Genomic DNA, 26,524 nt, shown 5'->3' with positions numbered 1-26,524 from the left:
TATCAGGAGCAAGTGAGTTACACTTGCAACTGATATTAACAAAAAAGTAGTCAAAGCAGCCTGTAGGTAAAAATCCCATTTATAGCACAAGTATTATATTTTTCTCTTTAATCATACACACACCACCTCTCGACTTATCTAGACAGGTCATGCTTCTCTTTAATTTTAGGAGATATCTCAAAAAAAGTCTACAGACAAAACTTAATCAACCAACAGCAAAGAACAATGAATATGATCACTCTGTCAGAATCCCTCAGCTTTGAACTTTTAGCTCTGGAGAAACATAACGGAATAACCATAGACAGGAAAACAGTAAATTAATATAAGGTTGTATTTCAAAAACAGAAAGTCACGTAATTGTAGACTGAAGCATATGATGAACTAGGTGTTTTCACTCCTTTCTAGGCAAACCCAGAGGGAACATTTTTTAACCATATAGTGTTAAATTTACAATATTGACTCCTATGTGCCCCAGGCAGAACAATTCCAATGCACCATAATGTGAAGCAACTGGCCGTGACTGCAGCCATCAAAACCCCTGATGCATCATTACCCTTAAACTTATGCTATTAATGGTACATAGTAATTTTTATTGTACTCACTAGTAAACTTTAAACTGAGCTTAGCAGGAGGCTACATCCATAGTTCCCTACTCAAAACCTTCCTACCAAAGAATATGGGTTCACTAAACTGTGTAATATTCCTCATATACTGTAGCTATCCAGGCAAAGTACTAAGAATTGCAGGTGAGCATCAACCCACTGAGATGGCTGAAGTTATAGTTAACTCAGGAGGCTCAGCAACCTTGTATACCTTTGGAAGTTGGTAGAAGGTGGGTACAACTACTGTTTTCAAGAATTATGTAGACTCTTATAACTGTGTCTATTATTCCTTTTTTCTACTGCTCCATCCACTAAAGAATTGTGTCCTTTAGAGCTTCTTTGTAGGACAGGTCAAAATATCATATGCCAACCTATCATTATAGTGACTGACAGCCATGAACATAGACTGTACAACCATTGGAGCTACAGTATCTATGCTATCTGGGAAAGCCACTTTTTTGATATATTACTTTTATCTAATGAAACCTAAGAGGGAATATGTTGTTAGAGAAATAATTATTTTACAATATTACTTTTCATTTGCCTTGTAAAAGTTCTAAAAATATGAACTTTATTATCTATATCCATTTTATAGTCGAAGTGACATAAATGTACTTACAGTATATCACATTCTGTTAATTAATATCTGTACTTAATTTGGATCACTCCAGCTATACCCATTACTATCTATGTGACTTGATGTGATGATGCAGAATGGTGTACCCTTCATGAAAAAAAGAACTGGCAGTGAAATATGAGGACATAAGTATTGAATTAGTCATGCTTCCTCTGCACAAGTCTCTGTCAGTTCAAATTTCAAGTATACAAAAATGTTCACAAAAAGCATATGATTAGGTTTTTACTTGAGTTCTAGTTGAAATTAAGGTCAAATTCAGCTAAGTGTAAAAAGTTTCCTGTGCTTAGTAACATTTTTTATTTGCTGCTAGGTGATAAAGCCATGAAGAATGATATTCCTGTTGCCAATTAACACCCTTTCATCAGGGATGCTGTTACACTAATCCATTAAAGGGATACTGTCATGGGAAAAAAAATTTTTTCAAAATCAATCAGTTAATAGTGCTGCTCCAGCAGAATTCTCCACTGAAATCCATTTCTCAAAAGAGTAAACAGATTTTTTTTATATTCAATTTTGAAATCCATGTCATGTGACTTGTGCTCTGATAAACTTCAATCACTCTTTACTGCTGTACTGCAAATTAGAGTGATATCACCCCCTCCCTTTTTCCCCCAGCAGCCAAACAAAAGAACAATGGGAAGGTAACCAGATAGCAGCTCCCTAACACAAGATAACAGCTGCCTGGTAGATCTAAGAACAACACTCAATAGTAAAATCCCATGTCTCACTGAGACACATTCAATTACATTGAGAAGGAAAAACAGCCGCCTGCCAGAAAGCCTTTCTCTCCTGAAGTGCAGGCACAAGTCACGTGACATGAGGCAGCTGGGAAATTGACAAAATGTCTAGCCCCATGTCAGATTTCAAAATTGAATATAAAAAAATCTGTTTGCTCTTTTGAGAAATGGATTTCAGTGCGGAATTCTGCTGGAGCAGCACTATTAACGGGTTCATTTTTTAAAAAAAAAAAATTCCCATGACAGTATCCCTTTAATTATTGGTCATCCAGTGATGTAGCATAGTGAATATCTTATCAGAGCCAGAAAATGTGGAGAGGACAGAGAGCCTCTCACAGACGGAAAGCTACAATTTGTAATTCCTGCTTCTTATTACCGTAAAGGGGTGGTTCATTTATAAGTTAACCACAGATAATATAAAATGAAAACCAATTGCAAATTGCAAAATCAGAATATCAATTTCTACATCATATTAAAAGTTGACTCAAAGGTGAACAACCTCTTTAAGAGAGTTGGGGGGAGAATTTGCTGATGCCTTTCATTGCTGTTCAATACACCATCCAAAACGGTTAATGAAAAGTTAGGCTTGTGAGATTATAGTATAACATTTTAAGCAACCCCAATTATAACCTTAGAAGGGGCAAAAGAGACTTTGATAACGTTTTTCTTTTTGTTCGAGGGATATTCTTTGATATTCTTTTTTTTAATGTCTTACCTGTTTCTGAATGTGCTGGATTGATCCAAGCTTAACTTTCCTTGGAGCCAGCTCATCCAGATATTGGAATTCCCTGGATTCACAAGCTCTGCTGTAAACTGTGTATACATTAATAATCTACATATTTGCTGTATTGTGTAGTTATTTGTACATAGAGTCGAGAAACAAAACAACTGAGCTCTGAGCTTGCACCAAAAGTTTATAAAAATGGGCCTGTAATTGTGTGAATGAGTTCAGTGCCCCCCTACAAATTAAAGGAGATGCTCTTCAGGAGGAGATTTCAGTACAAATGTTTCTAGGTATATTCTTGTTCATTTGTCCTCAGGTAACCTAATTATTTTGATCCATCCTTCTGAATACCAAGTTTGTAAAACATTTCCTAAATTTTAATGGTAAGTGTATTTGCTTTCCAATACAATCTTTTTGTAACTCCCTATAGCTCCACCCAAAAACAGCTTTTGACATAACGAAAGAAAACACAATTCTAAGAAACTCCAATAAATGTAATTGCAGTTGAAAGTGGTATTTGTTTATCTCCTCCTTGTTTCAGTCAACTGCTTAAGTCAGAGACAGTACTGCAAACAATATAAATACTGACACAACAATTATATTTATAAATAATTTTAAAACCACTGAAAATGATTAATTCATGTATATTGGAAAGTTGCTTAAAATTAGATTTTCTCTAACTTTGCATAACTAGTTTTTAGGTGGATATCCTCTTTAATGTCATTATTGTAAATGGTATTACTGTAAAGCATATTACCTTCACTCTAAATTGTCTGGCAACTCATCCATTTATATTGATTAACATGTAATTTAAAAACATAAAAGGAATCATTTACAGATCCCCTGAGAAGGTCACAGGAGGCTTAGGGAAGCCCTATCCTACCACTTACCATAGGACAGGCTGCCAATTGCCGCTCCCTAACGTATGCTTCTGAATGGTGTATGTGTATGGGTAGGGGCAGGAGGAAGGGGGGAGACATACATGCCTCCCTACCCTTCTTATAGAGATGCCTAACACAGACAGAACTCTACTCAAAATGCTAGCATCAGGTGTCTGTTTCAGAGCACAGATGCCTACAGGCATTCTGTAAATGCAGAACACTATGTGCAAAATGCAAAAAATTGCAGATGAGAATTTTGCATACTACCTTATGTAGTGTAATGACCCCTAAAATCAATCATACATGCACTTTGCAACTTGCACTTTCTTTTAATATATATGTCTAATTTATACTACATTCAATGCCAGCTTGAACAAACATTTCCTAATAGAAAAAACATTTCTTTAATTATTTTGTTGCAACTTCTCTCTTACAATTTCCATTACATATTTCAAGTGTGATCTTTTTTAGAATTTACACAGAGGCACAAATTATTACTTCTGCCTGGGAGTAGCAATGTATTATATAAGATTTTAAAAAAACAAAATAAAAAATGACTGATTTTGCAGCCCTGACAATTTGCATTCCATTGTAAAGTCTATTGTGCACACTTATTCTGTTCTCCAAAATGCATAACCTTGTGATTATCCGTATTGATCCTCAACTGCTGCTTCTAAGCTCAGAGCACTATTTTGTCCATATTTTTCTGCAGAGAATAAACATTATGTTCCGAATTTACATAAACTTAAAAGACAGCCACCAAGGACTCTTTATCAATGTAGAAAAGACATTTTAGTGTTTAGCTTGGAAATCTGAGGTTTATCCAAATGATCCGCATCTGATAGCGTGACCTTTTCGGGGTATAATGACTATACTCCAGAAAAACCAAGACTGAGGTTTGAAGAGCATTGTGATATTTCTACCTATGCTGAGATTTGTAGCTGTATTCATTCAAAGGTCTGGAACTGGATTTCAAAGCAAAACTGATCCGACTGTAGTTTTGATATGTCTAGTCCTAGTTAAAAACTAAAAGCAAAATATCAACCGTGTTGATGGGTACTAAGAACCTATGTTACTTCAATTCAATTTATTATATGGACATAGTATTTTGGGATATTTTTTGTCAAATTCAAACTACCCTTTTACTATTTTATTCTATTATGGCTTTTCCAATAGCTACCGTTGTATGGCCCAAATCATTAATTTTCTCTTCCCAGAGCCATCTGATTATAGCCTTATATATAGAGTTATACTCTCTAATAACAGAATGACTTTGGACATGAACAGGTGGCTAGTATTTCAATACTTATATAAAATGCATTTCTTTTCTTTGCATGAATTTAGTAGTCACATCCTCATTGCAACCCCACCCTGAGGTTTAGTTGGCAACACAATTTTTCCTTTTTTGTTATAGTTTATACAGTAGCAGTGGCCACCTCCTAATTGTAGCTCGCACCCTATCGTCAGGTGATCCCAGTGGTGGGCAATAGAAGGCCAACCATTTGAGAGTTTTAATCTTGGAACGCAAGTAAGTTGCAAAAATTAGTCCCAGTGAAAAATGTATAATGAAAGTAGTAGAATTCTTAAATGAATCAGGAAATGTAGGACTGGTCAGATCAGGAATGACTTTGACATAGTTAGCTTAAATATATTGCAATCTATGAACAAAAAATTGCCTCCCCATTTGCAGATGTTTTTCATTACCAGCTACCTTCTGTATTCTTGTACATCTAATGACATTTGCTTTTAAAGAGCCCTATGCCCAAACTAAAATCAACCTTTTGACCATTCGATTCAGTTCACTCTTAAAGTGATACTGACACTATAAAACTACTCTTCAAAATATTATATATACATTAAGTTACAGGCTATAGGTCATGTTTATAGTTTTTCACTGATAGGTCTGCTTTTTTGAATAATTGTTACTGTTTTGCCATTCTGACTGTCCCCTCTCAATCTGTCAGTTAAAGTTTCTAATGCTAACAAAATACTTCTGCACAAATATGGCAGCCCCCTTATAGAGGAAAATTGGGCATCAGATGGTAAATGTTAATGTATCGGGCAAATACTTATTGAAAAATCATAAATATCATGCAAAGACAGTTTTATGATAGACATAAAACAAGGTTTCATATCTGGCATCATTATCTCTTTAATAAAAAATATTATATCTATTTTATATCTATATGTTGATATGCAGTTGTGCAGGACCCATTCCAACATATTAGTAATAATATACCCTCATTATAAATATTAAGTATATGGCAAGTTACATAAATACCAAGATTTAGCACACACATTGATGCTGTTTATGCAAAGTTCATTTTTTTTGCTGCTGTTTGTTGTTCCTCAAGAGAGGGGAAAAGTAGTTCTTGATTCCTGAAATGTATACTGGTGTATATTATATTTGTACGTTCTTATTGTGCTTTTGTCTTTCCGACACATTCATGGTTTTTTTTTTATGTTTTTGTATCTTAAACATTACTATAAGACTGTTAAGGGATAGTAGTATGTGCATTACTTCTTAAAGTAAACCCTAAAAATTAATGTGGCTAAAAATGCCATATTTTATATACTAAACTTACTGTATTGCACCAGCCTAAAGTTTTAGCTTCTCAATAGCAGCAATGATCCAGGACTTCAAACTTGTCACAGGGGGTCACCATCTTGGAAAGTGTCTGTGACACTCACATGCTCAGTGGGCTCTGAGCAGCTGTTGAGAAGCTAAGCTCAGGGGTTGTTGCAAATTATCAAGCAGAAAATGAGGTTGGCCTGTAATATAAGATGATGCTACAGGGCTGATTATTAAATTCTAATGCTAGTTGCACTGGTTTCTGTGCTGCCATGTAGTAATTATCTGTATTAATTACTAATCAGCCTTATACTAACTATATATATATATATATATATATATATATATATATATATATATATATATATATATATATATATATCCTTGAGAAAGGTCCTAATTAGGAACAAAATGTTGGACTTTGCTACAATGTGTTAAAGATTTTAAGGGTGTGCTGGTTGAAAGATTTATTATACATAGGTTGTAACCCCAACATACATTTTGAGTGCATACGAGTGTGGATACTCTACGAATTATTGCATATATATATATATATATATATATATATATATATATATATATATATATATATATATATATATATATATATATATATATACATATATACACACACATGCAAATATTGTATGAAATGTGTCCGCACCAAAATATAAATTGACATTGTAACAGACTTAGAAACTATCATTCTGCTTACCTGTGATGATGTCTGATCAATTACAGATACTGCAGCAAAGGGAATATCCTGGGGGGGTTCAAAAGCTACTTCAATGTTTTCCTGAAACAAAAAACAGTAACTTTTTTTTTAACCTTTTTACGGTTTATTTATTTTATTTTTTTGTTTTTTAATTTGTCATTTTAAAGGAAAACAGAATTTGCCATAAGAGACAATACGTTGGTAAGTAACGGTTTGGCCATTACCTCTTGAAATCTTTCCAATGGATGCAGGAAGGTTCTGCTATAGAACAGGCACTGCAGGCGTTCCTGCACATAGTTATGGCAAAGCTCTTCAAAAGTCGCAGCCCTCTCTAACTTCTGATGCCGCGGATTCTGAAATCCTGTGATGTCAACCACCATAATGGAAGCCAATGTCAGCAAAGTTGAAGATAGACACCTTAGAAGAAATACAGTCCATTGGGAGTTTTTATTATTTTACTGTTTTGTTCCTAGATCAGAATTTAAAATACTCTTAGGTCTGATAGCAGTATTTGTATAGAGATTTCAACAGAAGCAACTGTATACACCCTTTTATTCAATAGATAACATTCCCTTACATCATATCAGTCAATTTCTATTTGCTACCTATGGACTCTATTTGTTGCCTATGGAATTGTGTTATTCCTTTTAAAGAATCATTTCTCAATAATATTACAGGACTATTTAATTGAAATTTAGGCTATAGCCCACCAATTGCTAATTATGTGAAATATATATATACGTACTGTATGTGGGTGGGGTAAATCATACAACACTAGTTTAACATGAGTACAACTGTAAGTATTGGAGAGTTAATGGGTGTAAACTGGACCACATAGACCCCCATAAGTAGAGCATATATAATCTATGTACGGTAATAGCTGTGGTCTGTGTCTTGTGCAAGCTCTGGAGCAGCTCATACAGGCACATGGGGGAACTTTACCTAATGCATCCTTCTGCATGCTCCAGAGCTCCTGTCAAGCAGAAATGAAGTGCAATGTAGGAGCATGTGAAAGGATGCCCATGTCTCACACATGTGCCAGCACTACATACATAAACGTGTGAAGCAGTACCATTTGTGCCTGTGGCTGGTGGCCCATGACAAACAAAGTATGGAAAAGGGTGCACATCTTAGCTTTTGGAAATACCTCCTTTAAGGTATATAAACTGTTTGCCCTGGTAAACTGGGCAATATGGTCTTAAAAATGAATAAGGTTTAGCTCGATGAGCCTGCAGTGATTCAGAAGGAGGGTTTGCTATACTTATTTATCCTATAATGCAATTTGTACTCTAAGGGGGTTTTTTATCAAAGTCTGAATTTATCTCAATATCTTCTGCTACAAACTCTGATCAAATCCACTCAGGTTTTTTACGCTTATTTATTATTAAATTTTCCAGAAAATTTTGCTTTGCAGGAAAAAAACGATTTTCACCGATTTTTTCTTCTGGTTATCACAATTTTTTTGCCCGAAAACTCCAAAAAAACTTTGGGGTATTGCATGATAACCCAGCACACATCAAAAAATCATTGGGACTTCTCCCATTGACTTATATGCAACCTTGACAGGTCTGAGATGCCGGATTTTCTGATTTGGACTTTTCCATCCTCTGGGTTTAATAAATTCCGAAAAATTTGTGATTTTTTAAAAGTCAGATTTTATTTTAAAAAATCGTGATTTTCGCATTCAGAGTTTAGTAAATAACCCCCCTTAATAAGACATTTGTGGTCAAGGGCCGATCTCTATGCCTGAGGCAGTATTAAATCCCCTCTCCCCTACCTTTAACTGTTTATAAAAAATGCATTAAAATATACTGCAATATATACCTGTTAATAAGGGCAACAATGGAAGCAAAGAGTTCTTCATAGAGTCCAGCAGCCATTCCTTCTACACACTCCACCCCAGTCATTTTAGGTCCTGTAGCACAAACGGACATTGAATGTTAGATTATTTCCAGTTGATATTAAATATGATTTTTTACCATTTGCACAGCCTTTTCCAATCTCCTTCTTGGTTCCTTTCTTTAAACTCCATTTCTACAATTTGCCCATTTATACAATTATACATAAGATATAGTACACAGGTAAGAATGACACCTTATTTCAACTAAGAACACACTGTTCAGGTTTAAACAAAGGCAATGCCCCCTACACAAACAGCAGCCAATGTCAACAAAAAACAACTTTTTAATGTACATATCCTTCAGTTGGATGCAGTCAGATAAAATTTACTATGCAAGGTCTTATCTACATGATTTTCCTGTACTCTAGAAACATGTGGGGAACATTGACATGATTATAACAGAATTCTTGCAAATGATATTACATAAAGCTAGCCACACATACTGATAAGATTGAATGAAAAATGTCTGCCCTGATGATCCCAACCAATATTTATGTATAATGGATATTTAACAGTTCATTGATTGGACAAGTTGGAAAATGTAATCTGCTGATGCGCTATCCTCATCTGTAGATGAGAGGAATTGCAGTTGATCATTGCAGCTGACAGATAGGTGACAATGGCATGTATGGCTCCTCATATGCTATCTGGCTAATCAGACAGATTACTGTACTGTAATCAGACAGCCTATTGCTGTTTTTAATCCATAAAAACATTGCTGTCAATTAAGGAACAGTCTCTAGGATTAAGTAATAAAGCCAAACATTCTTCCTTACTAGCAGCTATATGATTATTGATTTGCTTTTTACAATACTTCTGCACTCTACAAGACTTGTTTGTTATTCAATACAGACTCTATAGTTATAGAGATTAAACTGAGCTGGCTCACCTTTCAGTAGAGGTCTTTTAAACCTCTGTACAAATATACCTAATATACCTTTGCAAACCTAATTAATTTCACGTCAATTGTCAGATCAATTCATGTTTATCTATAGTACAGATATCTCAACAATTTTATGTTAACCTTACTTTAACTTCAACAACTGGCATCCATGTATTTAAAGGGGAGTTGAACCCCCCAAAAAACATGTTTTTTTTTTTTCATTCCATACACTGTTATTTAGTATTGACATTTGCCATTTTGCAAGAGAAAACTTGATAAATGATTGTTCATGTTCAGGGTTCAGCATCTAGAAAATCCTACAACACTAGTAGATTAAGAAAAATGTTAAACATGTCAGTTCTATGACATTTCCTTTTTCAAAATTAATATTTGTATTACTTTTGGCTCGGTATAAATGATGAATATTCAGTAGAATGAATTACTTGGCAGGCTGGAGACATGATGAATATGGACAGTATTATTAGTACGCAAAGATGTTTTTTTTTTCTATGCTCACAAATGATTTTGAAACACATAAAAGTTAGCTTGCCACTTTTTATTTTTGTGTATCCCCCAATGAGCTTGCATCTTTTAGGGACCTTGGCATTTGCAGTCTAATGACCAGCCCACTTATTATTCTGACATCTGCCAGGGAGAGAACCCAGAAGACCGTGAAGACTGAACTAAGTTATCCAGTTTCCTAGCAACCAGCCCAGGTGTACAGAATTCCTCTATTGGGATTTGGATGTTGAGACTTGGAAATTGGCAAAAGATAAAGACCATTTGGTCCAAAAGCATATGCCCTATTTGTAGCGCTAAAGAATTCTCATTCTTTATTCTAATACTTTATTTTTGGGTTTTCTTCTGTTCATGCTAGAGAAATTACGTTTGCCTACATATAAAGACGCCTGCATGAACACCATAATGCATCCAAAAGTACTTGAGTTGTAGAGTATTTTTAACCCTGGGTTTTTTTTAATCTACAGTATAGATAGCTTTGTTGCTCCTTAAGAAATGCCATGCTTATATATCCCAGAACAACTATTTTGTGCAAAGCCTTTCTTATATTTTGAGGACCTCTAAAATATAAAAGTGCATCATTAATCATATAAACTACCAAAGAGCGGGAAAGCTTTGCTTTCTTCTGATGCCTGGAAACAATATAAATAATGGGCTTCATTTTACAGTGAGCATATCTTCTCCTTTTTTATTAACAAGGTAATTTTCAGGATTTAGGTAATGTCACTTCCCAAGACCTCTGAAATTACACCTTGGATTTTTTTTTTCCCGCGGATATTGCAGGACAGTCTGTTCTGTTACATAAGAATATCAATATTACTGTTATATAAAAAAATTTCTCAACTTAAAAGAATATATTATAAAGCAGCATCCACTTTAAAAGGGATATGAAGAGGCCAAATAGATATAAAGCAAAGAAAATAGCTTTTTTATTAGGGCAATGTATTTAAGCTTGAGAAACATTTTTTTTATGTAATAATATGTATTTGAACAATATTCTTATCATAGTAAAACATTATTTTGGACCAGGGTCGGTCCGGGCTGACGGGACACCAGGAAAAACCCCAGTGAGCCCCCCGGCTCTTGTGGGCCCCACCGGCCCAGATCCGCACCCTGTGCTTCTTCCTGCTGCGACCGGGCATTCGCAGGAAAAACAGTGCACACAAGCGTACACGGGCGGAAGGTGGTGCCCTTTGGCAGCAGCCCCAGTGGGCCCCAGGCCCCCCAGTCTGACCCTGCTTTGGACTATAAGATTATTTTTTGAAGGGGAACTAAATCACTAGAGAATGTACTGTATGCCCCACTGTGAGATACTTACTGTAAATAGTAAAGGGGCCTATTTATCATACTGTGTATTAAGTGAAGTTATGTTGCCCAGAGCAATAAATCAGCAATTAGATTTCAAACATAAAGGTCTGTTGTTAATGTTTCACTCAACTTTTTACACAGCATAATAAATAGACCCCTTAGTACCCAACAACACCACCTCTGGGTTCACCCCATCAAGCCTTCGGGATTAGGTACATGGAACATCCATCCATGATTTCATGCAACCAGGAGATTAACTATGTTGTTAGCCTTGGTTAAGCAAGATACTATAACTAATGAATCCAAAAACCAAAAAAACTCTAGGACATGCTTTGCCCCATTTACTTAGGGGCAGATTTATTGATTTTTCAGATATATGTGTTGCCCCCATTTCTTGTGATCAAGTTTTTTTTTCCAGAGAGCACTAGAGATGAGCAAACATTCTCACTGCAAAATGATGACGGCTTAAGTTGTTAGTCGAAACGTCGAAATAAAATACTTATTTGTTTGACACTAAAAAAAGTTCTGTGGGTGCGGTTCTTTTTGGTTTGTATATATATATATATATATATATATATATATATATATATATATATATATATATATATATATATATATATATATATATATATACACACACACACTCATTGATTGGCTTGTTTTGTTTTTATTCTTACCTGACTTTGTTTCATCTTCTTGATTTCCGCCCCTTGATCCAGAAGTCACTTGCTGAATGATCTGTTTGAGGTGATGTTTGAAGACAGATGTGGCGAGCTCTTCACAATCACACCCCAATACATTTGCCGCATTGTTTGCCCACTCAAATCTCATGAACTGTTTCCTGCCCACTAAAACAAAAACAGAACATTTTGATTTATACAGAATATTTTTTTTATTTAGCCCTGCCAACATCCAGTTGATAAATTTGTATATATCTTTGAATTAATCTGGAAAACGTTAGCAAAAAGTGGTAGGCCAAAAGTGGGAATGTAGTAAAAGCCACAGTGTTTTCACCAGGTGTAGAAACCCATAGTAACCAAGTAGTTGCTTTAACACAGGTTGCCTATAAATGCAACTTTACTATGTGTTACTAGACCTTTATATTACATCAACCCCATCAGCAGAAAAATAATTTGCCTTTGCTTCAACACCTAACACATGCATGTCCATTGTACATATATTTAAGACTCTGACTTAATTTGATTGGATAGTAATGCATGCACCATTTTACTAATTGAAGACACTCCTAATTTAATTTCATTGGACCTGTTATCCAGAATGCTTGGGACCTGGGGTTTTCTGGATAATCGATCTTTATGTAATTTGGATCTTCATACATTTAGGGGGTATTTACTAAAACTCCCATCCACAAATGTACAATCAGCTCAAAAAATCGGTGCGGGAAAACACTCAATAAAATCGTATAAAAATTTTGATCAAATATAAAAGTAAACTTCATATGATCAAAAATATCACAATATGCAGATTATGTTTATTAAGGGTCATATACCAAAGCAGCACTCTGCTGCAAAATGTACATGCAAACTTTAATATTTTTATCCCACAAACCAAAAAAATTCCCAAAAGTTCACCAATACAGACGCAAATTAGCATCCACTTGAATGTTTTTCTAAACCCGATTGTCGATTTGTGTTTTTCAAAGAATTCAAATTCGATTTGAGATTTATCATACACTGGCCCTTTAAGAACTCAAAGTCGACTATTCGCCACCTAAAACAGGCTGAATTGCTGTTTAAGTTGTTTGCAGCCTTCCTGACATTCAATGTTTTTTTGGAGAAAAAACTCAAATCGAGTTTCTAAAATTCGATTCAAATTAGATTTGAATTTGATTCGAGTTTTCGGGTCGATCCTATTCACACGAGTGTAAATAATTCAAAATAATTCAATTTTTATAATAAATTTCAATTGGTCAAAGTTGAGTTCATGGGAGTTTATAAAAACTCACATGAATTCGAAAGTCGACCCTTGATAAATGTGCCTCTGCATGTTGCATGTATGGGATGAAGATGAAAGGTTACAACATTTTGGACAATTATCGAGAATAGTCAGGACCAAGCCAAAGGCAAGTAGTCAGGAATCAGACCAAGAGAACACAGGAACTTGAGTAAGTCCTAAAAGCAGGCACCATATTGGTGAAGGACTGGTAAAATAAAATTCTAATGTCACAGCATCAATGTATGTGGTGTTATAATGTGATTGGATTCAGAGCTATAATGCTGCAGGGCATGATGTCACAGTGACATCATTTCACATCTACAACTGAACCTGGCACCTTGCAGAGTAAAACTTGGCACCACAAAAACAGTGCCTTGTTCCACCGCTACTGACTTGTTGATACATCTATTAGTTATGTTTTTATAAATGTAGAACATTATATAAATATATTTTCAATCTATTAAACGAATGAGTTAGAAAATACAAGTATAGGTTCTATTATTCAGAATGCTTGGGACCCAGGGTTTTCCAGATAAGGGATCTTCACATAATTTGGATCACCATCTGCTAAAAATGATTCAAACCTTGAACTCAACAGGATTGATTTACCACCAATAACAAATTGTGCAACTTACTTGGGATCAAGTACAAGATACTGTTTTATTATTACAGAGAGAAAAAAGAAAGTATCTGCTTAAAATGAGCTTTGGCCTTTCTGTAATTCAGAGATTACTGGATAACAGGTTTATGGATAAGGGGTCCCATACCCGTACTTTCAGTGTTGTCTAGATTGTCCATATTGGCATATTCAAATCTGTCTATATGCTTCTTTAGAGAGAATTTATCAGTGAATTGTGTGCAGTTTTATATTTTGGAGCTGAATATCTGTCTGCTGATTGTAGTTGTATTGCCAAAAAAATAATGGATCGATAAACATTGAGTTCACGCTCTATATGTCTAATGTGTTTGTCTACCCATTTTGCTTGTTAGACAGTAAACATGAAGTGATTAAACAAAGAAACAGGCAGGAATAAATTTCTGTTCAAAGCATTTGCTGCATAACATAGCCAACAAACTCTTTTCAGCAGCGCAAATTCAGTGTCCCTGAGACATTTTAAATCTTCATTAAAAATACAATAGCAAACAGCTTTTTGACAAATTAATGAATTGAAAAATGAGAGTATAAAAGCATATGTTTGAGCATAAACATCAGAAGATGCCAAAGCAGCTTGTGCTTTCATGTTGTCTAAAGTTCACGGAGCAGAACAAAGATGACACATATTCTGTCTATATTTTTTTATAAATCCATGACGCTAACCAACAAGTTGTCGCTCCTGTGTATTCTGCTTAGTAAAAGGAAAGCTTTCCAACTTCAGCATCACATTAGTCATACAGCAATTTTACATTTAGGGGGTTAATTATTAAAGGTCAAATTTTAGAGGTTTTTTTAGACCTCAAATGAACTCACAACTCGAATGGTTTCTAATTTAAGAAAAAAATCAAATCAGTGAGTTCAAGGTTAATAACCCGAAAACTTGAGTTTATGGTGAAAAAAACTTTGAATTGTTCAAATTGATTGAGTTTTCCGATGAAACCCTCCGAAAAAAACTCAAACATCATGAAGGCTATTAACATCTTCAGATGGTTCAAGGGATCTCTGCCATTGACTGCTACATGACCTCGACAGGTTTTAGATGGTGTATTTCCAGACTCAAGCTATTTCCAGGGTCGGGTTATAATAAACCTCTAAAAATGTAGAGTTTTGTTTTAACCAGAAAAATCTATTTTTGTTTCAAAAAATAACCTTTTTATGGAAAACCCAACTCAAACCTAAATAAATCTGCCCCTTAATCTAGATATACAGGGCAGTCATTTTCCTAATTTTTCTCTATGAAAGTATGTGACCCTGCTTGCAGTTCTGCTGTTTATTGCATCTTTATTACAGCTCATAGACCTCCTGTAATGCCATTGATCCATCAAAAGAAGCAAGCGAGGGAAATAAATTAGAGGAGAAGAACTCTCTGGCACTAGGTTGAAACTATCAATAATAGTACAGATTATAAGTAGCAAAAGCTGCAGGAACAATAAACAAAGATTGCTCATAGACAGTGCCATCAAATATATCACTATAGGAATATCTGAGTTCTGCACATCAACCCCAGGATTTTCAAATTAACCTTTCCCTCCCACCTTTCCCACTGCAGCTCAGCACATCTCGACATGCAAAAGGGCTTCACTTACAACACATGTTAATTCAGTCTCACAATGTTACTAAGATGCTTACAATTTGTAAGCTGACACATTAGCGATGCAGTGATTTCCCCATTAAGGTGGCAAGCTAAGTGTGATACATTTATACAGCTGTGACTGTAAACTGATAAACTCAGTAGAGTGTTAGTGCCTTTTAGTGAGATGCAAACTGAAGATGCAGGTGGGACAAAAAAGAAAATGTGTGCTGTATACCCTTTCCATTTAGTCATATATAGAGACTGAAGTCTGCTTTCATCTTGGAGTTAACAAAACCACAGAGCATTGCAAGGTATAAATATATATTAGTTCATGCAGTTCTGAAACATAGGGCCAGCATCAATGCAATAAAAAAAACATCTACTGTAGTTTATTATGTGAAAACGTCCTTAAAGGAGATATGTTTTTCTCACTGTATTGAATGTATCCCATATTTTGATGAATTATGCTTTTTTAAATATTTAATATTTTACCAGTCAACAACGTAGAATCTAAAGTTAACAGAGTGTTAAATAAAAGATACATCCTATGTTTCTGCATTACTGTTTATTCTGTAGGGGCTATTCAACTGAACTGGTAAAGGAAATGGAGCAATTCAATTCAAAGTTGGGTTTGTTTTCAAAGAAGGCACTTGCAAAGAACACTCTTAACAAGTATTTTAGGTACCCTAGTGGGAACAACAGGCGCTACACGGAGGGTGTGGGGCCTGGGGTTAGGAAGGCATTCAGCCTCCTTTTACTTGGATTTTACACCTTGAGATGATTGGTAATTTGTTACAGAATCTCCTGCTTTATGCATTGGTCATGAAGCCTCTTAATGGCATTTTCATGACTGTTGAGTCACTGTAATAAAGCTTCAGGGAACTGCTTTCAATTGCCACTGTCCTTGGTCCTGAGACAGTGGAATATGCAAACTAGAATCAGGCTGCCTTTCTACATAGGACAAAGTTCTTATGGAATAATGTATTAAAGGAAGTAATATTTGCACCAGATTAAGCCATTCATAGCTGCCAATCTTCAGATAGAATTTATTGGCCACATGTTTGAAAAAATTTTTAGAGAAAGGCTATAGGATGAGCCGAAACGTCAGTTATTTATTTTCAATAAATTTCACCGATTTTCTTGCATCTTAAGACCTGTGAGTGCTCGCCTTTTTCCAGGAGATATATATATATATATATATATATATATATATATATATATATATATATATATATATATATATATATATATATAAAATATAACCTGGTTCCTGTTGATATATACGTATATATATATATATATATATATATATATATATATATATATATATATATATATTTCCAGAATGAACCAGCAACACAGGTTTTTTTCAATAGAAAAGTGTATTTAGTATGTTAGTAAAGCATGTTCCAGCCGGAACTGGAACATGCTTTACTAACATACTAAATACACTTTTCTATTGAAAAAAACCTGTGTTGCTGGTTCATTCTGGAAATATATGAAAAACTTTAACCGTGCAACTGGGTGTAGTCGAGAAGCGGAGTGCCACCCATCTTATCAATATATATATATATATATATATTCTGGAAAAAGGCGAGCACTCACAGGTCTTAAGATGCAAGCAAATCGGTGAAATGTATTTATTATATATATATATATATATATATATATATATATATATATATATATATATATATATATATATATCTCACATAGTTTTAAAGACTTTTGTTTTCACAGTACATCTAAAGTTAAAATAAATAAGAGATGGTTCCACACAAGCTTTCAACACTTGTTTGCAATGTTTTTTTAAAAAAATAGAGGGTTAGAGTTCAAGTAAAGTTATAATACCATATACAAGGAATGTCACATTCACAGTGCAGTAAAATTAATCTTAACAAACCCTCGTAGCTTTTCTTTATATTCCAAGTATCTGAATTCTTTACTGTTAAACACAATGGCCCCCCTTCCAAGCTGCATAGAGTATGAACAAATCAGTCATTGTTGCCATGACAGCATAATGCCTTCCTACAATTGTTTATCTTAGGGGTCAAAGAAGAGAAGTTTGGTTCTGATAATCATGTGCTGCAAAGCAATTGTATGATTTAGACAAGAGGTCTTTACAGACGAGCTTGCTAACTATTCACCTGTGTATTCAATGGTGGATAACTACAAGTAATTTTTGGTGAGTTTAATATAATTCAGACAAGTAAAATGGAAATATGAGCACTGACCAAAGAGGTTAGAACATACTGTATGTTCCCTCCTTACCTTTATATATTTCTTCAACACAAAATATGCCTCTAATAAAAGCAGCACAAACAGCCCGGATATACATGCATAAAAGTACAGATATGGCATCAGAATCCAGAATAACAGATCTTCATACCTTTAGTCTACTAGAAAATCATGTAAACATTAAATAAACCCAATAGGCTGGTTTTGCTTCCAATAAGGATTAATTATATCTTAGTTTGGATCAAGAAGAAGCTACTGTTTTATTACAGAGAAATAGATAATCATTTTTAAAAACTTGAATTATTTAGATAAAATGGAGTTTATGGGAGAGTTTATGTAGTTTAGAGGTTTTTGGGTACCTGTAGTCTAAATCTGCTTTACATATTAAATCCCTAATGTCATTATACAATGATTTTACAGAAATTTAAATTCTCTGTGCCATAATACAGATTGAGCTGCTATTGATAAGGGACAATCTGTTATTTCTGAAGTTAGTAGATAGCACAAAGCTAAACCATGGTACAGTCAAAGCACATGGCAAACACAATTGAGCTGAAGGCTTATTTCCTTCAGTAAAAATATGGATCTTCTTCTGCGTGAATTCCTGACACATGCCAACATTTCTGGCAAGATCGCTTCATAACACAATAAATATCAAGCTGTGGCATTTCTATAATGCATCAAATCCTCTAACAGAGATTATATATCTTGCACTATACTCGTTTTTTTCCAATGGTTTAGGACCCAACTAACAACAGGTGAATTGTTTTAATGCCATTTTACATTAACTAAGGGCATTTCAACACATAAGATAGACCAATAACCTTAGTGAAGCTGTCTGTGAGAGGAGCCAGTACCATGCTGTGACAGGGATTCAGCATCAGAAAAGAGGATGAAGAAAGCTTTTGCAGCATGTATTACAAACCGTACACCCCATACCTTCATGTATTATTAATGAAAACTCATTATAGAATAAAATACAAAATTCGGAGTACAAAAACACTTCTGACACTGACGGTTCATTTAGTAAAAATGTAATATTGTATGGATCAACTGTCAACAGCCTTAGGCACATTAAAGACTTTGGTGTGATTTCAATACTAAGCATCTGTAATATAATTCAGATAAGAGAGTCCTGGTTTGTACAGTAACAAACACATCCTTCACTTCTCATTAACAGCCTGTGAATGACGGGCATGCGGTCACTAGAACCTGATTCAGTTAGCTGCAGGAAAGTTGGAGCCTACAAACCTCACACTCTTCAATTGGATCCGACTTCAATAGTGAAAGTGTCACTTTCTATATCCAAACACTTGGATCCAATTTACACAACAATCATGTGCCCGAGACCATAAATAGTAACAGCACATCATTCAATACTTTACCCATGTTAGCTCGCTCTTGTGTTCAACCCTAATGGGTTTTGCCATATAAAAATATAACCTAAATGTAGGGGACAAGAGGAATCCTTCCCCTGTTTTTCTGCCTGTGACATCAACCATCCCAGTTACAGGCTGAAGAATGATCCAATTGGCTGGGGACCTCAGTGCATCCTGGGGAGAGAGGGTGTGCCTAACTTTGGAGCCAAATGCAAGGGGTCTCCCAGAAAGCTGAACAGAGCCAGCACGAGTAGCTGTCAAGTACAGAGAAGCTGTTAAATCTGTGGAATCTGTGGAGGTACAGATTGAGTCCAGCCTGTTCCCTGCCAAGCTGCTAGAGACTCAGAAGGAGAAAGGTGCCACTGGTGAATTTATCCTATATCCTGCCTATAATGTCCAGTGTGATTACCTCTCAGAGCACCCCGGTGAGTGAGCCACCCAAGGAAGGATACTGGCAAGGATACAAGCGTGGGGCCCCAAAGTGAAGACAAGTCTGGTGTATTTACCTGCTACGTTGAAGCTGCTGCTAACTTCCAAAAGGAAAGGTACTTTTTGGAATTGGTAGCGCTACCTGGGCAATAAGAGCTCTGGGGAAGGGACATTTCATTTGAACTGCGTGGTTATTAACCCCTTCCGGAGAATTGTGATTTTGATATTTAACAAGGACTGTGTTGAAGCAACATAGTGATTTATGTAGTGTCCCGCGTATCCCCAGTGCAGGAGTACATGTTGTATTAGTTGCCCAAGTGTTTACTACAGTTTATATGAAGTTTATATTTGTTCATATGCAAACTGTGTGTTTTATTATCCTTAGTGGAACCCCCCTTCGGTGTGTTCCTCAGTGTTCCCTAGGTGGAGGCACTGCGCTGTAATTCCCAGCTCCAGGTACTTTTCATACGCAAAAGGCACTCAGGGCCCCTGGATTGCCAAGGGTAAGTTTCTATTCAAAGAGACAGTAACCAAATTAGGGTTATATAAACATATTTTTTCAGGTATGAGATCCGTTATCCAGAAACCCATTATCCAGAAAGTTTAAAATTACAGGAAGGCCATCAACCATAGACTCTATTTTATCCAGATTTTTATAAACAATTTCCTTTTTTCTGTAATAATAAAAAAGTACATGATCCAAACTAATATATAATTAATCCTTATTGGAGGCAAAACCAGCCTATTGGATTTATTTAATGTTTAAGAGATTTTCTTGTAAATTTAAGGTATGAATTTCAACAACGAAAAGAAGAAATGTCCAGCGCTAAATCCCGGGGGTTCCATTGTTAATCCCACATCCATTAGGCTGACCCTCGGCTTCTGCACGGTCACTGCTCACTGCTTAGTGTGTACTTCCTGTGTAGACACAAAACGCGTCGGACCTCAGACACTGCTTTTACTTGTTAATCACATGTGTTAATAAAGACTGTGATTTTACCTATAATCAGGGAACGGAGCGATTCTTCCAAAAAGATCCCGGAGTGCGCTGCCACAAAGATTGGTGTGTATTTAAGGTATGAAGTTTCAAATTATGGAAAGATCCCTTATCCAGAAAACATCAGGTCCCGAGCATTCTGGATAACAGATCCCATACCTGTATTTCAAAAATTTATAGTATCTTAATTTTTAGCCAAAATCTTTTTTCCATTTTTTGAGGAGGGGTGGATATTTAACCCACCTATTTTCCAGTGATCTAGATCTAATTTATTTATTATTGTAATGCCTACAGTACTTTAAAGGAGACATTTTGTGTAAAACAAATAAGAACTTGCCAGTGGGTTATACTCATTTAGATATAGAAGAATTGTACTTAAAAAAGTAGTGTTTCAGGCTGATTAATTGAATATTTCTGCAAAGACCCTAATAATCCCTCCCTTCTCTTCCACTTCCTGCTCCCTGAATTTCCAGGCTGTGCAGGAGAGCCAGCGGCTCTCAGCTCACTGCACTGTAGGATTGGAACCAATCAGCAGCTAGCAGGACCTGATAGGGAACTGAAGCCTTGTGTGACTGCAGGGCTGTGATTGGCTGTCCCCCTCCTACTGTGCTTCTGGCAGGGACCATTAGGAAAGCCCACCTCTCATTTGAAACAGAGACAGGGACCAGTGAACATCTATAGGGAGCTCTAACAAAGGGGCCATTTTTAAAGATAATATTAATTTTTAGCACCATGTAAAAGCATCACCATATATTACACATAATTGCCTACAAAATTGGGGTTAATATCAGGGTAACCACTGAAGAATCTTTTGTGTATGGAGTGTCACCACTGAAATGGCAGAAACTGATAAAACAAGGCTAGAAATAAGTAGACAAGCAAGCACATTTTCTACAGTGGGTACATTTTCAAGAAAAATATAAATCAATATATACTACATGAAGCTGGTTATAACTGTCAGAATATATCCCACTAATTAATTTGATTTTTCTTTGGACTATTCTATGTTTCACTATGGTGCAGAATAAGTGGGCATTGTATAAAAGAAGGAAAATAAGCCTAGATGAAACCACATCAGCTTGAACACTTGCATTGCCTCAATTCAAATTCGACTAATCACCACCTAAAACCTGTCGAGTTCATGTATAAGTCAATGGGAGAGGTCCAGTGACCCATATATTTTATTATGTCATCAGGCATGGACCAGTGGCAAAATTCTGTGTTACACTATTAAATCATTTTTTCACGTGCCAATTAACTTGGCAAAAAATGTCATAAAAATGCCCATTGAATTCAACATATTTTGTGTCCAAAAATGTAATGAAAAACACGCTTTGACCAATGCATTTTTTTGTGAAAAAAATGAAGATTGACTTTTGCTGTTATGTGAATTTTTCTGCTATTTCGCAATTTGCTCATCACTAATCAGGGAATAATGCATAAAGATCCTGCACTCTTGTTTTATAAACGTATGAGGCAGATTTATCTATGACCTGATTTCCTACAGGATTTCAGTTGAATCAATCTTTTTATAAATTATGATCACACTGATCAAATTATCATAATGATCAAATTCCATTGGTTTGAAAAAAAATCCATGTTTGACACTGTCCATCAGATCAACTGGACTTTATGTGGGATCTCATTTTAGAGATCCTCCTGGTTCAATTCCCCACAGTGACTCCTTGTGACCCTGGATAAATCATTTAATCTCCTTGTTTCCTGCCATACCAGGAGTGTCAATCATGTAAAGTCCCATGGGAGAAAAGCGCTACATACAGTAAATGATTCCTCTTTTCCTTTCCTGGCTTAACCATAAATAAAGTACTAGACCTGCCTGTTTAACTCAGTATTAAATATACCAAAAATGACTAAAATATGCACAAGATAAGGTAAAGACTCTTTAGAATACATGTTCAACTTGTTTTGTTTTTATAGTATTTAAATCGTTTGAGTGCCATAAATGTTGGTACATGTATGAGACATGTTATCCAGAATGCTCAGGAACTGGGGTTTTCCGGATAATGAATGTTTCCATAATTTGGTTCTTCATGCCTTGAGTCTACTAGAAAACTATGTAAACATTAAAAAAAAAAAAACAAATAGGCTGGTTTTCCTTAAATAAAGACTAATCGCATTTTGGTTTTGATAAAAGTACAAGGTATTATTTTATTATTGCTGAGAAAAAGGAAATCATTTTTTAAAATTTGGATTATTTGAATATAATGGAGTCTATGGGAGATGGCCTTTCTGTAATTCGGAGCTTTCTCGATGATGGGCTTCTGGATAATGGATCCGATACCTGTATATTATTTCTAATAACACTGGGCACATAAAGGTCAAAAGATCAAGCAGTAAATACTGAAAGTGCATGATCAATAAAATCAATTTCAGTATGCAAATTCCATGTCAACTATGACAGCGATTTTCAGGCATGGAGACTGACAGGCAGAATTTATACAACGCAGACAGATGTTTAACAACAATCAATGTGCCTCTAATGAAATGCACTAAACTAAAAAAAAAAACCTTCGATCGATGCAACCATTTTAAGAAAAGGCTTTTAATAGGATTAACTTTCATTCTTATTTAAGGAGGCTTAGATAAAGCTGCCATTATAAGATGCAAGTTTACCCTTCCCTAAAAGACTTTAGTATTACATATCATTTTAATGTGTGCCATTAAAAAAAAAAATCAAATGTAATCAAACTCATGTACAGTATATATTCATGATATTCATATTCATGTGGGATGGTTTCCTTTAATTTTCTAAAAGTTTGTCATTTATGTTGGCAAATGTTATCACTGATGACTAGTGTAGTTTACTTATGAAATAGCCAGTTTAATATAGAGATGCCAAAAAAAAGACTATACATGCTATCCAGAAATATATGATTCTCAATTATATTTTGCCAGTTCTTGATGTGAGTTTACATTTCAATGTAGAGTAAGTTGTACTTTCATTAACTGGATTTTGGAGTCAAATGTATAAGTGACGCTAACATAATACGATAGAGCTAATGGCTTGTTTTGGGAAAAAACGCCATACACAGCACTTTCTAAAGTTATTTTATACATTTTTTTTCTATTTGTTTTTCTTAAGAACAGAAATCCTACTTTGTGATACTTCACTGACACTGAAAGTAGAAAAGAACTGACGCCATCTATTCTGTTTTTCTAGATGAGAATTTATTCAAAGCAGGATGGCGGGTTGCCTGGAAACTAACAATCCTGATCACAGGAAATCGGCTTGTATATAAAGGGTTAAATGTAGCCTGTAGAAGTAGCCTTCTCAGTCAGAAGACATGTACTAATGCACATTTAAGGGCAGATTTATCAAAGATCGAATTTCGAATTTATGTGAATTTTCTTACTGTAATAAATTTCAAATATACTCACAACTCGAATGAGAGGTTATTTAAAGAGGTGGTTCACCTTCAAGTTAACTTTTAGTATGTTATAGAATGGCTACTTCTAATCAACTTTTCTATTGGTCTTCATTATTTATTTTGTATAGTTTTTAAATGATTTGCCTTTTCCTCCTGACTCAGATTTCAAATGGGGATCACCCTCATCTAAAAACATATGTTCTGTAAGGCTACACTTTTATTGTTATTGCTACTTTTCATTACTCATCTTTCTATTCAGGCCTCTCTTACTCATATTTCAGTCTCTCATTCATATGAATTCATGGTTGTTAGGGTAAATTGGACCCTAGCAACCAGATTACTGAACTAGCAGACTGGTGAACTGAAAAATAAAAAGCTAAATATCTCAAAAACCAGACATAATAAAAAAGTCTAAACCAGCTGTAAATTGTCTCAGGATATCATGCTCTACATCATACTAAAAGTTAACTCAAAGTTGAACAACCCCTTTAGAAAAAAATTGAACGTCTAATATTCAATCAAATAGTCCTGACCCAATGGACCTTTGCCATTGACTTGTAAATGAACCCTGCAGGTTTTTGGTTGCGCATATTTGAATTCGTTTTCAAACGGATTCCATGGTCGAGATGTGATAAATCGCACAGAAAAATGCAAACTGAAAAAGAAAACAAAACAAAAAAAGTGACCATGACTATACTCTAAATATTGTGGTTGTATAGGAAAAGTCAAATGTGTTTTGTGGAAAAAAAATTCTCTTGCCTAATCCTGTTTTAGTTCTTTAAACTTGAAACTATACAATTGCCCTTAAACCTCATCTTTCCATTTTTGTGGCTTTTGAATTATTTTAACTTGATTTTCTGTCTCTCTCAATCTGAAATGTAAAGTGCTTTTTAACTGCTGGGATCAGAATGCAGCAGCCAGAAAACCTTCTGATTACAACGTTACATTATTATTATTATTGATAATACTATTATACATATCATTTAATTATCTATTCTGCCATCCTGGATTCATTCTCTACTCCTATAAACCAAAGTCTGATTGCTAGTGCTTGTATACCAAAAAAAAAAAATTAAATTGCCTTAGAATCCCGCTTTCTGTAAACTGAAGATAGGAAAAGAAGAAGAAAGTGGACAAGGCCACATGGGAACATAGAACATCAATAAATGAGTTACTTGAGGTCAACTTTAGCATTGCACAGAGGTCATTACTATACAGTCACTGGAAGATTTAATGTAAACGATACATTTTTCTATTCATTTATTTGTTCTTTGTGTAGGAATTCCCTCCTCAATGTCCACTAAGTGGGAGTATCTGGGGACAGTGCATTAACTACTTCAAACCCTCCATTACACCCACATCAATATGATCCAATGCATCGCTATTCATGATAATTGTTTTTTTTAAAAACTCAACATTTTTCAAGATTTATTATACCCCGACCCTGGAAATAGCTGTAATCCGAAAATACAGCATCTAAAACCAGTTAAGGTAATGTAAGAGTCAATGGCAGAGGTCCCTTGATAGCCTTCATGATGTTTGAGTTTTTTGGAGGGTTTCCCTCGAAAATTTGATCAATTTGAGTGATTCCAGTTTTTCATTCACCGAAAACTCGATTAATTTAAGTTTTTTGGGTTGTTAACCCCGAACTCACTGATTTGAGTTTTTTTACATTCAAGTTTTTTGTTAGATTAGAAACCATTCAAGTTGTGAATTGAATTAAGTTCATTCGAGGTTTAAGAAAGCTCACACAGCTCTAAAATTGGACCTTTGATGAATAACCCCCTTAATGACTGCAACCATTATTGCATAGCCCAAATAATACAATGTCAATAAGCTTGACACCACAGCCTTGGAATCCCTTTAACCTATTGTAACTGTATATGTTACACTGTTAAGCTGGCCACAGATGCAAAGATCCGATCATACGAATCAATGTACGATCGGACTTCCCCATCTCCCGACCTGCCACTAACCATTCAGATCAAAGTCTTACCATTCCGACCAAATAAAGTAGGCAAAGAACAGATCAGCCGATGTTCTGCCCCTGACAGCAATCGTACGATAGACAAAGCTAGTGACAGTCTCCCACTGAAAATCGTACGATCGGCAATACATGCAGAGATATTACCCGCAGCCAACAGAAATTTTCTAACCTGTCCGATTGACCAAACGACCGATCTCCGCCGGATGAAAAATGTCGGGACTCTCCACACACGGTCCGAAAATCGTACGAATCCTCGATTCGTACGATGAGATCTTTGCGTCTATGGCCAGCTTAAGTTTGCAGTCGACTTTCCACAAACATGGAGCTGTTGTTTTATTTGAAACTGTTACCTGCATGCATGGAACCTGTACATTTTGTATCTCAATGTCATTCAGTGGGCATTGCAGATACTTTCTTCATCAGCCATACAGTTCCTGTGTCAC

General features: G+C 35.3%; 1 protein-coding gene across 2 annotated transcripts in view; it reads right to left on the bottom strand.

Moving 5' to 3' along the window:
• Positions 1-26,524, bottom strand: part of LOC108715734 (unconventional myosin-XVIIIb) — a 292,122-nt gene that overhangs the window by 192,393 nt on the left and 73,205 nt on the right. For both annotated transcript variants that reach the window (XM_041566121.1, XM_018261163.2), the window contains 4 exons: positions 12,156-12,326; positions 8,693-8,783; positions 7,093-7,285; positions 6,869-6,949 (listed from right to left, as the gene is read on the bottom strand). In XM_041566121.1, coding sequence (XP_041422055.1) covers positions 6,869-6,949; positions 7,093-7,285; positions 8,693-8,783; positions 12,156-12,326 — 536 coding nt within the window. The remainder of the gene's footprint in view (positions 1-6,868; positions 6,950-7,092; positions 7,286-8,692; positions 8,784-12,155; positions 12,327-26,524) is intronic.

Source organism: Xenopus laevis, chromosome 1L, assembly GCF_017654675.1.
Source record: "Xenopus laevis strain J_2021 chromosome 1L, Xenopus_laevis_v10.1, whole genome shotgun sequence".
NCBI lineage: Eukaryota > Metazoa > Chordata > Amphibia > Anura > Pipidae > Xenopus > Xenopus laevis.
Note: the sequence above shows the minus strand (reverse complement) of the source record. Positions and strands in the feature narration are given on the sequence as shown.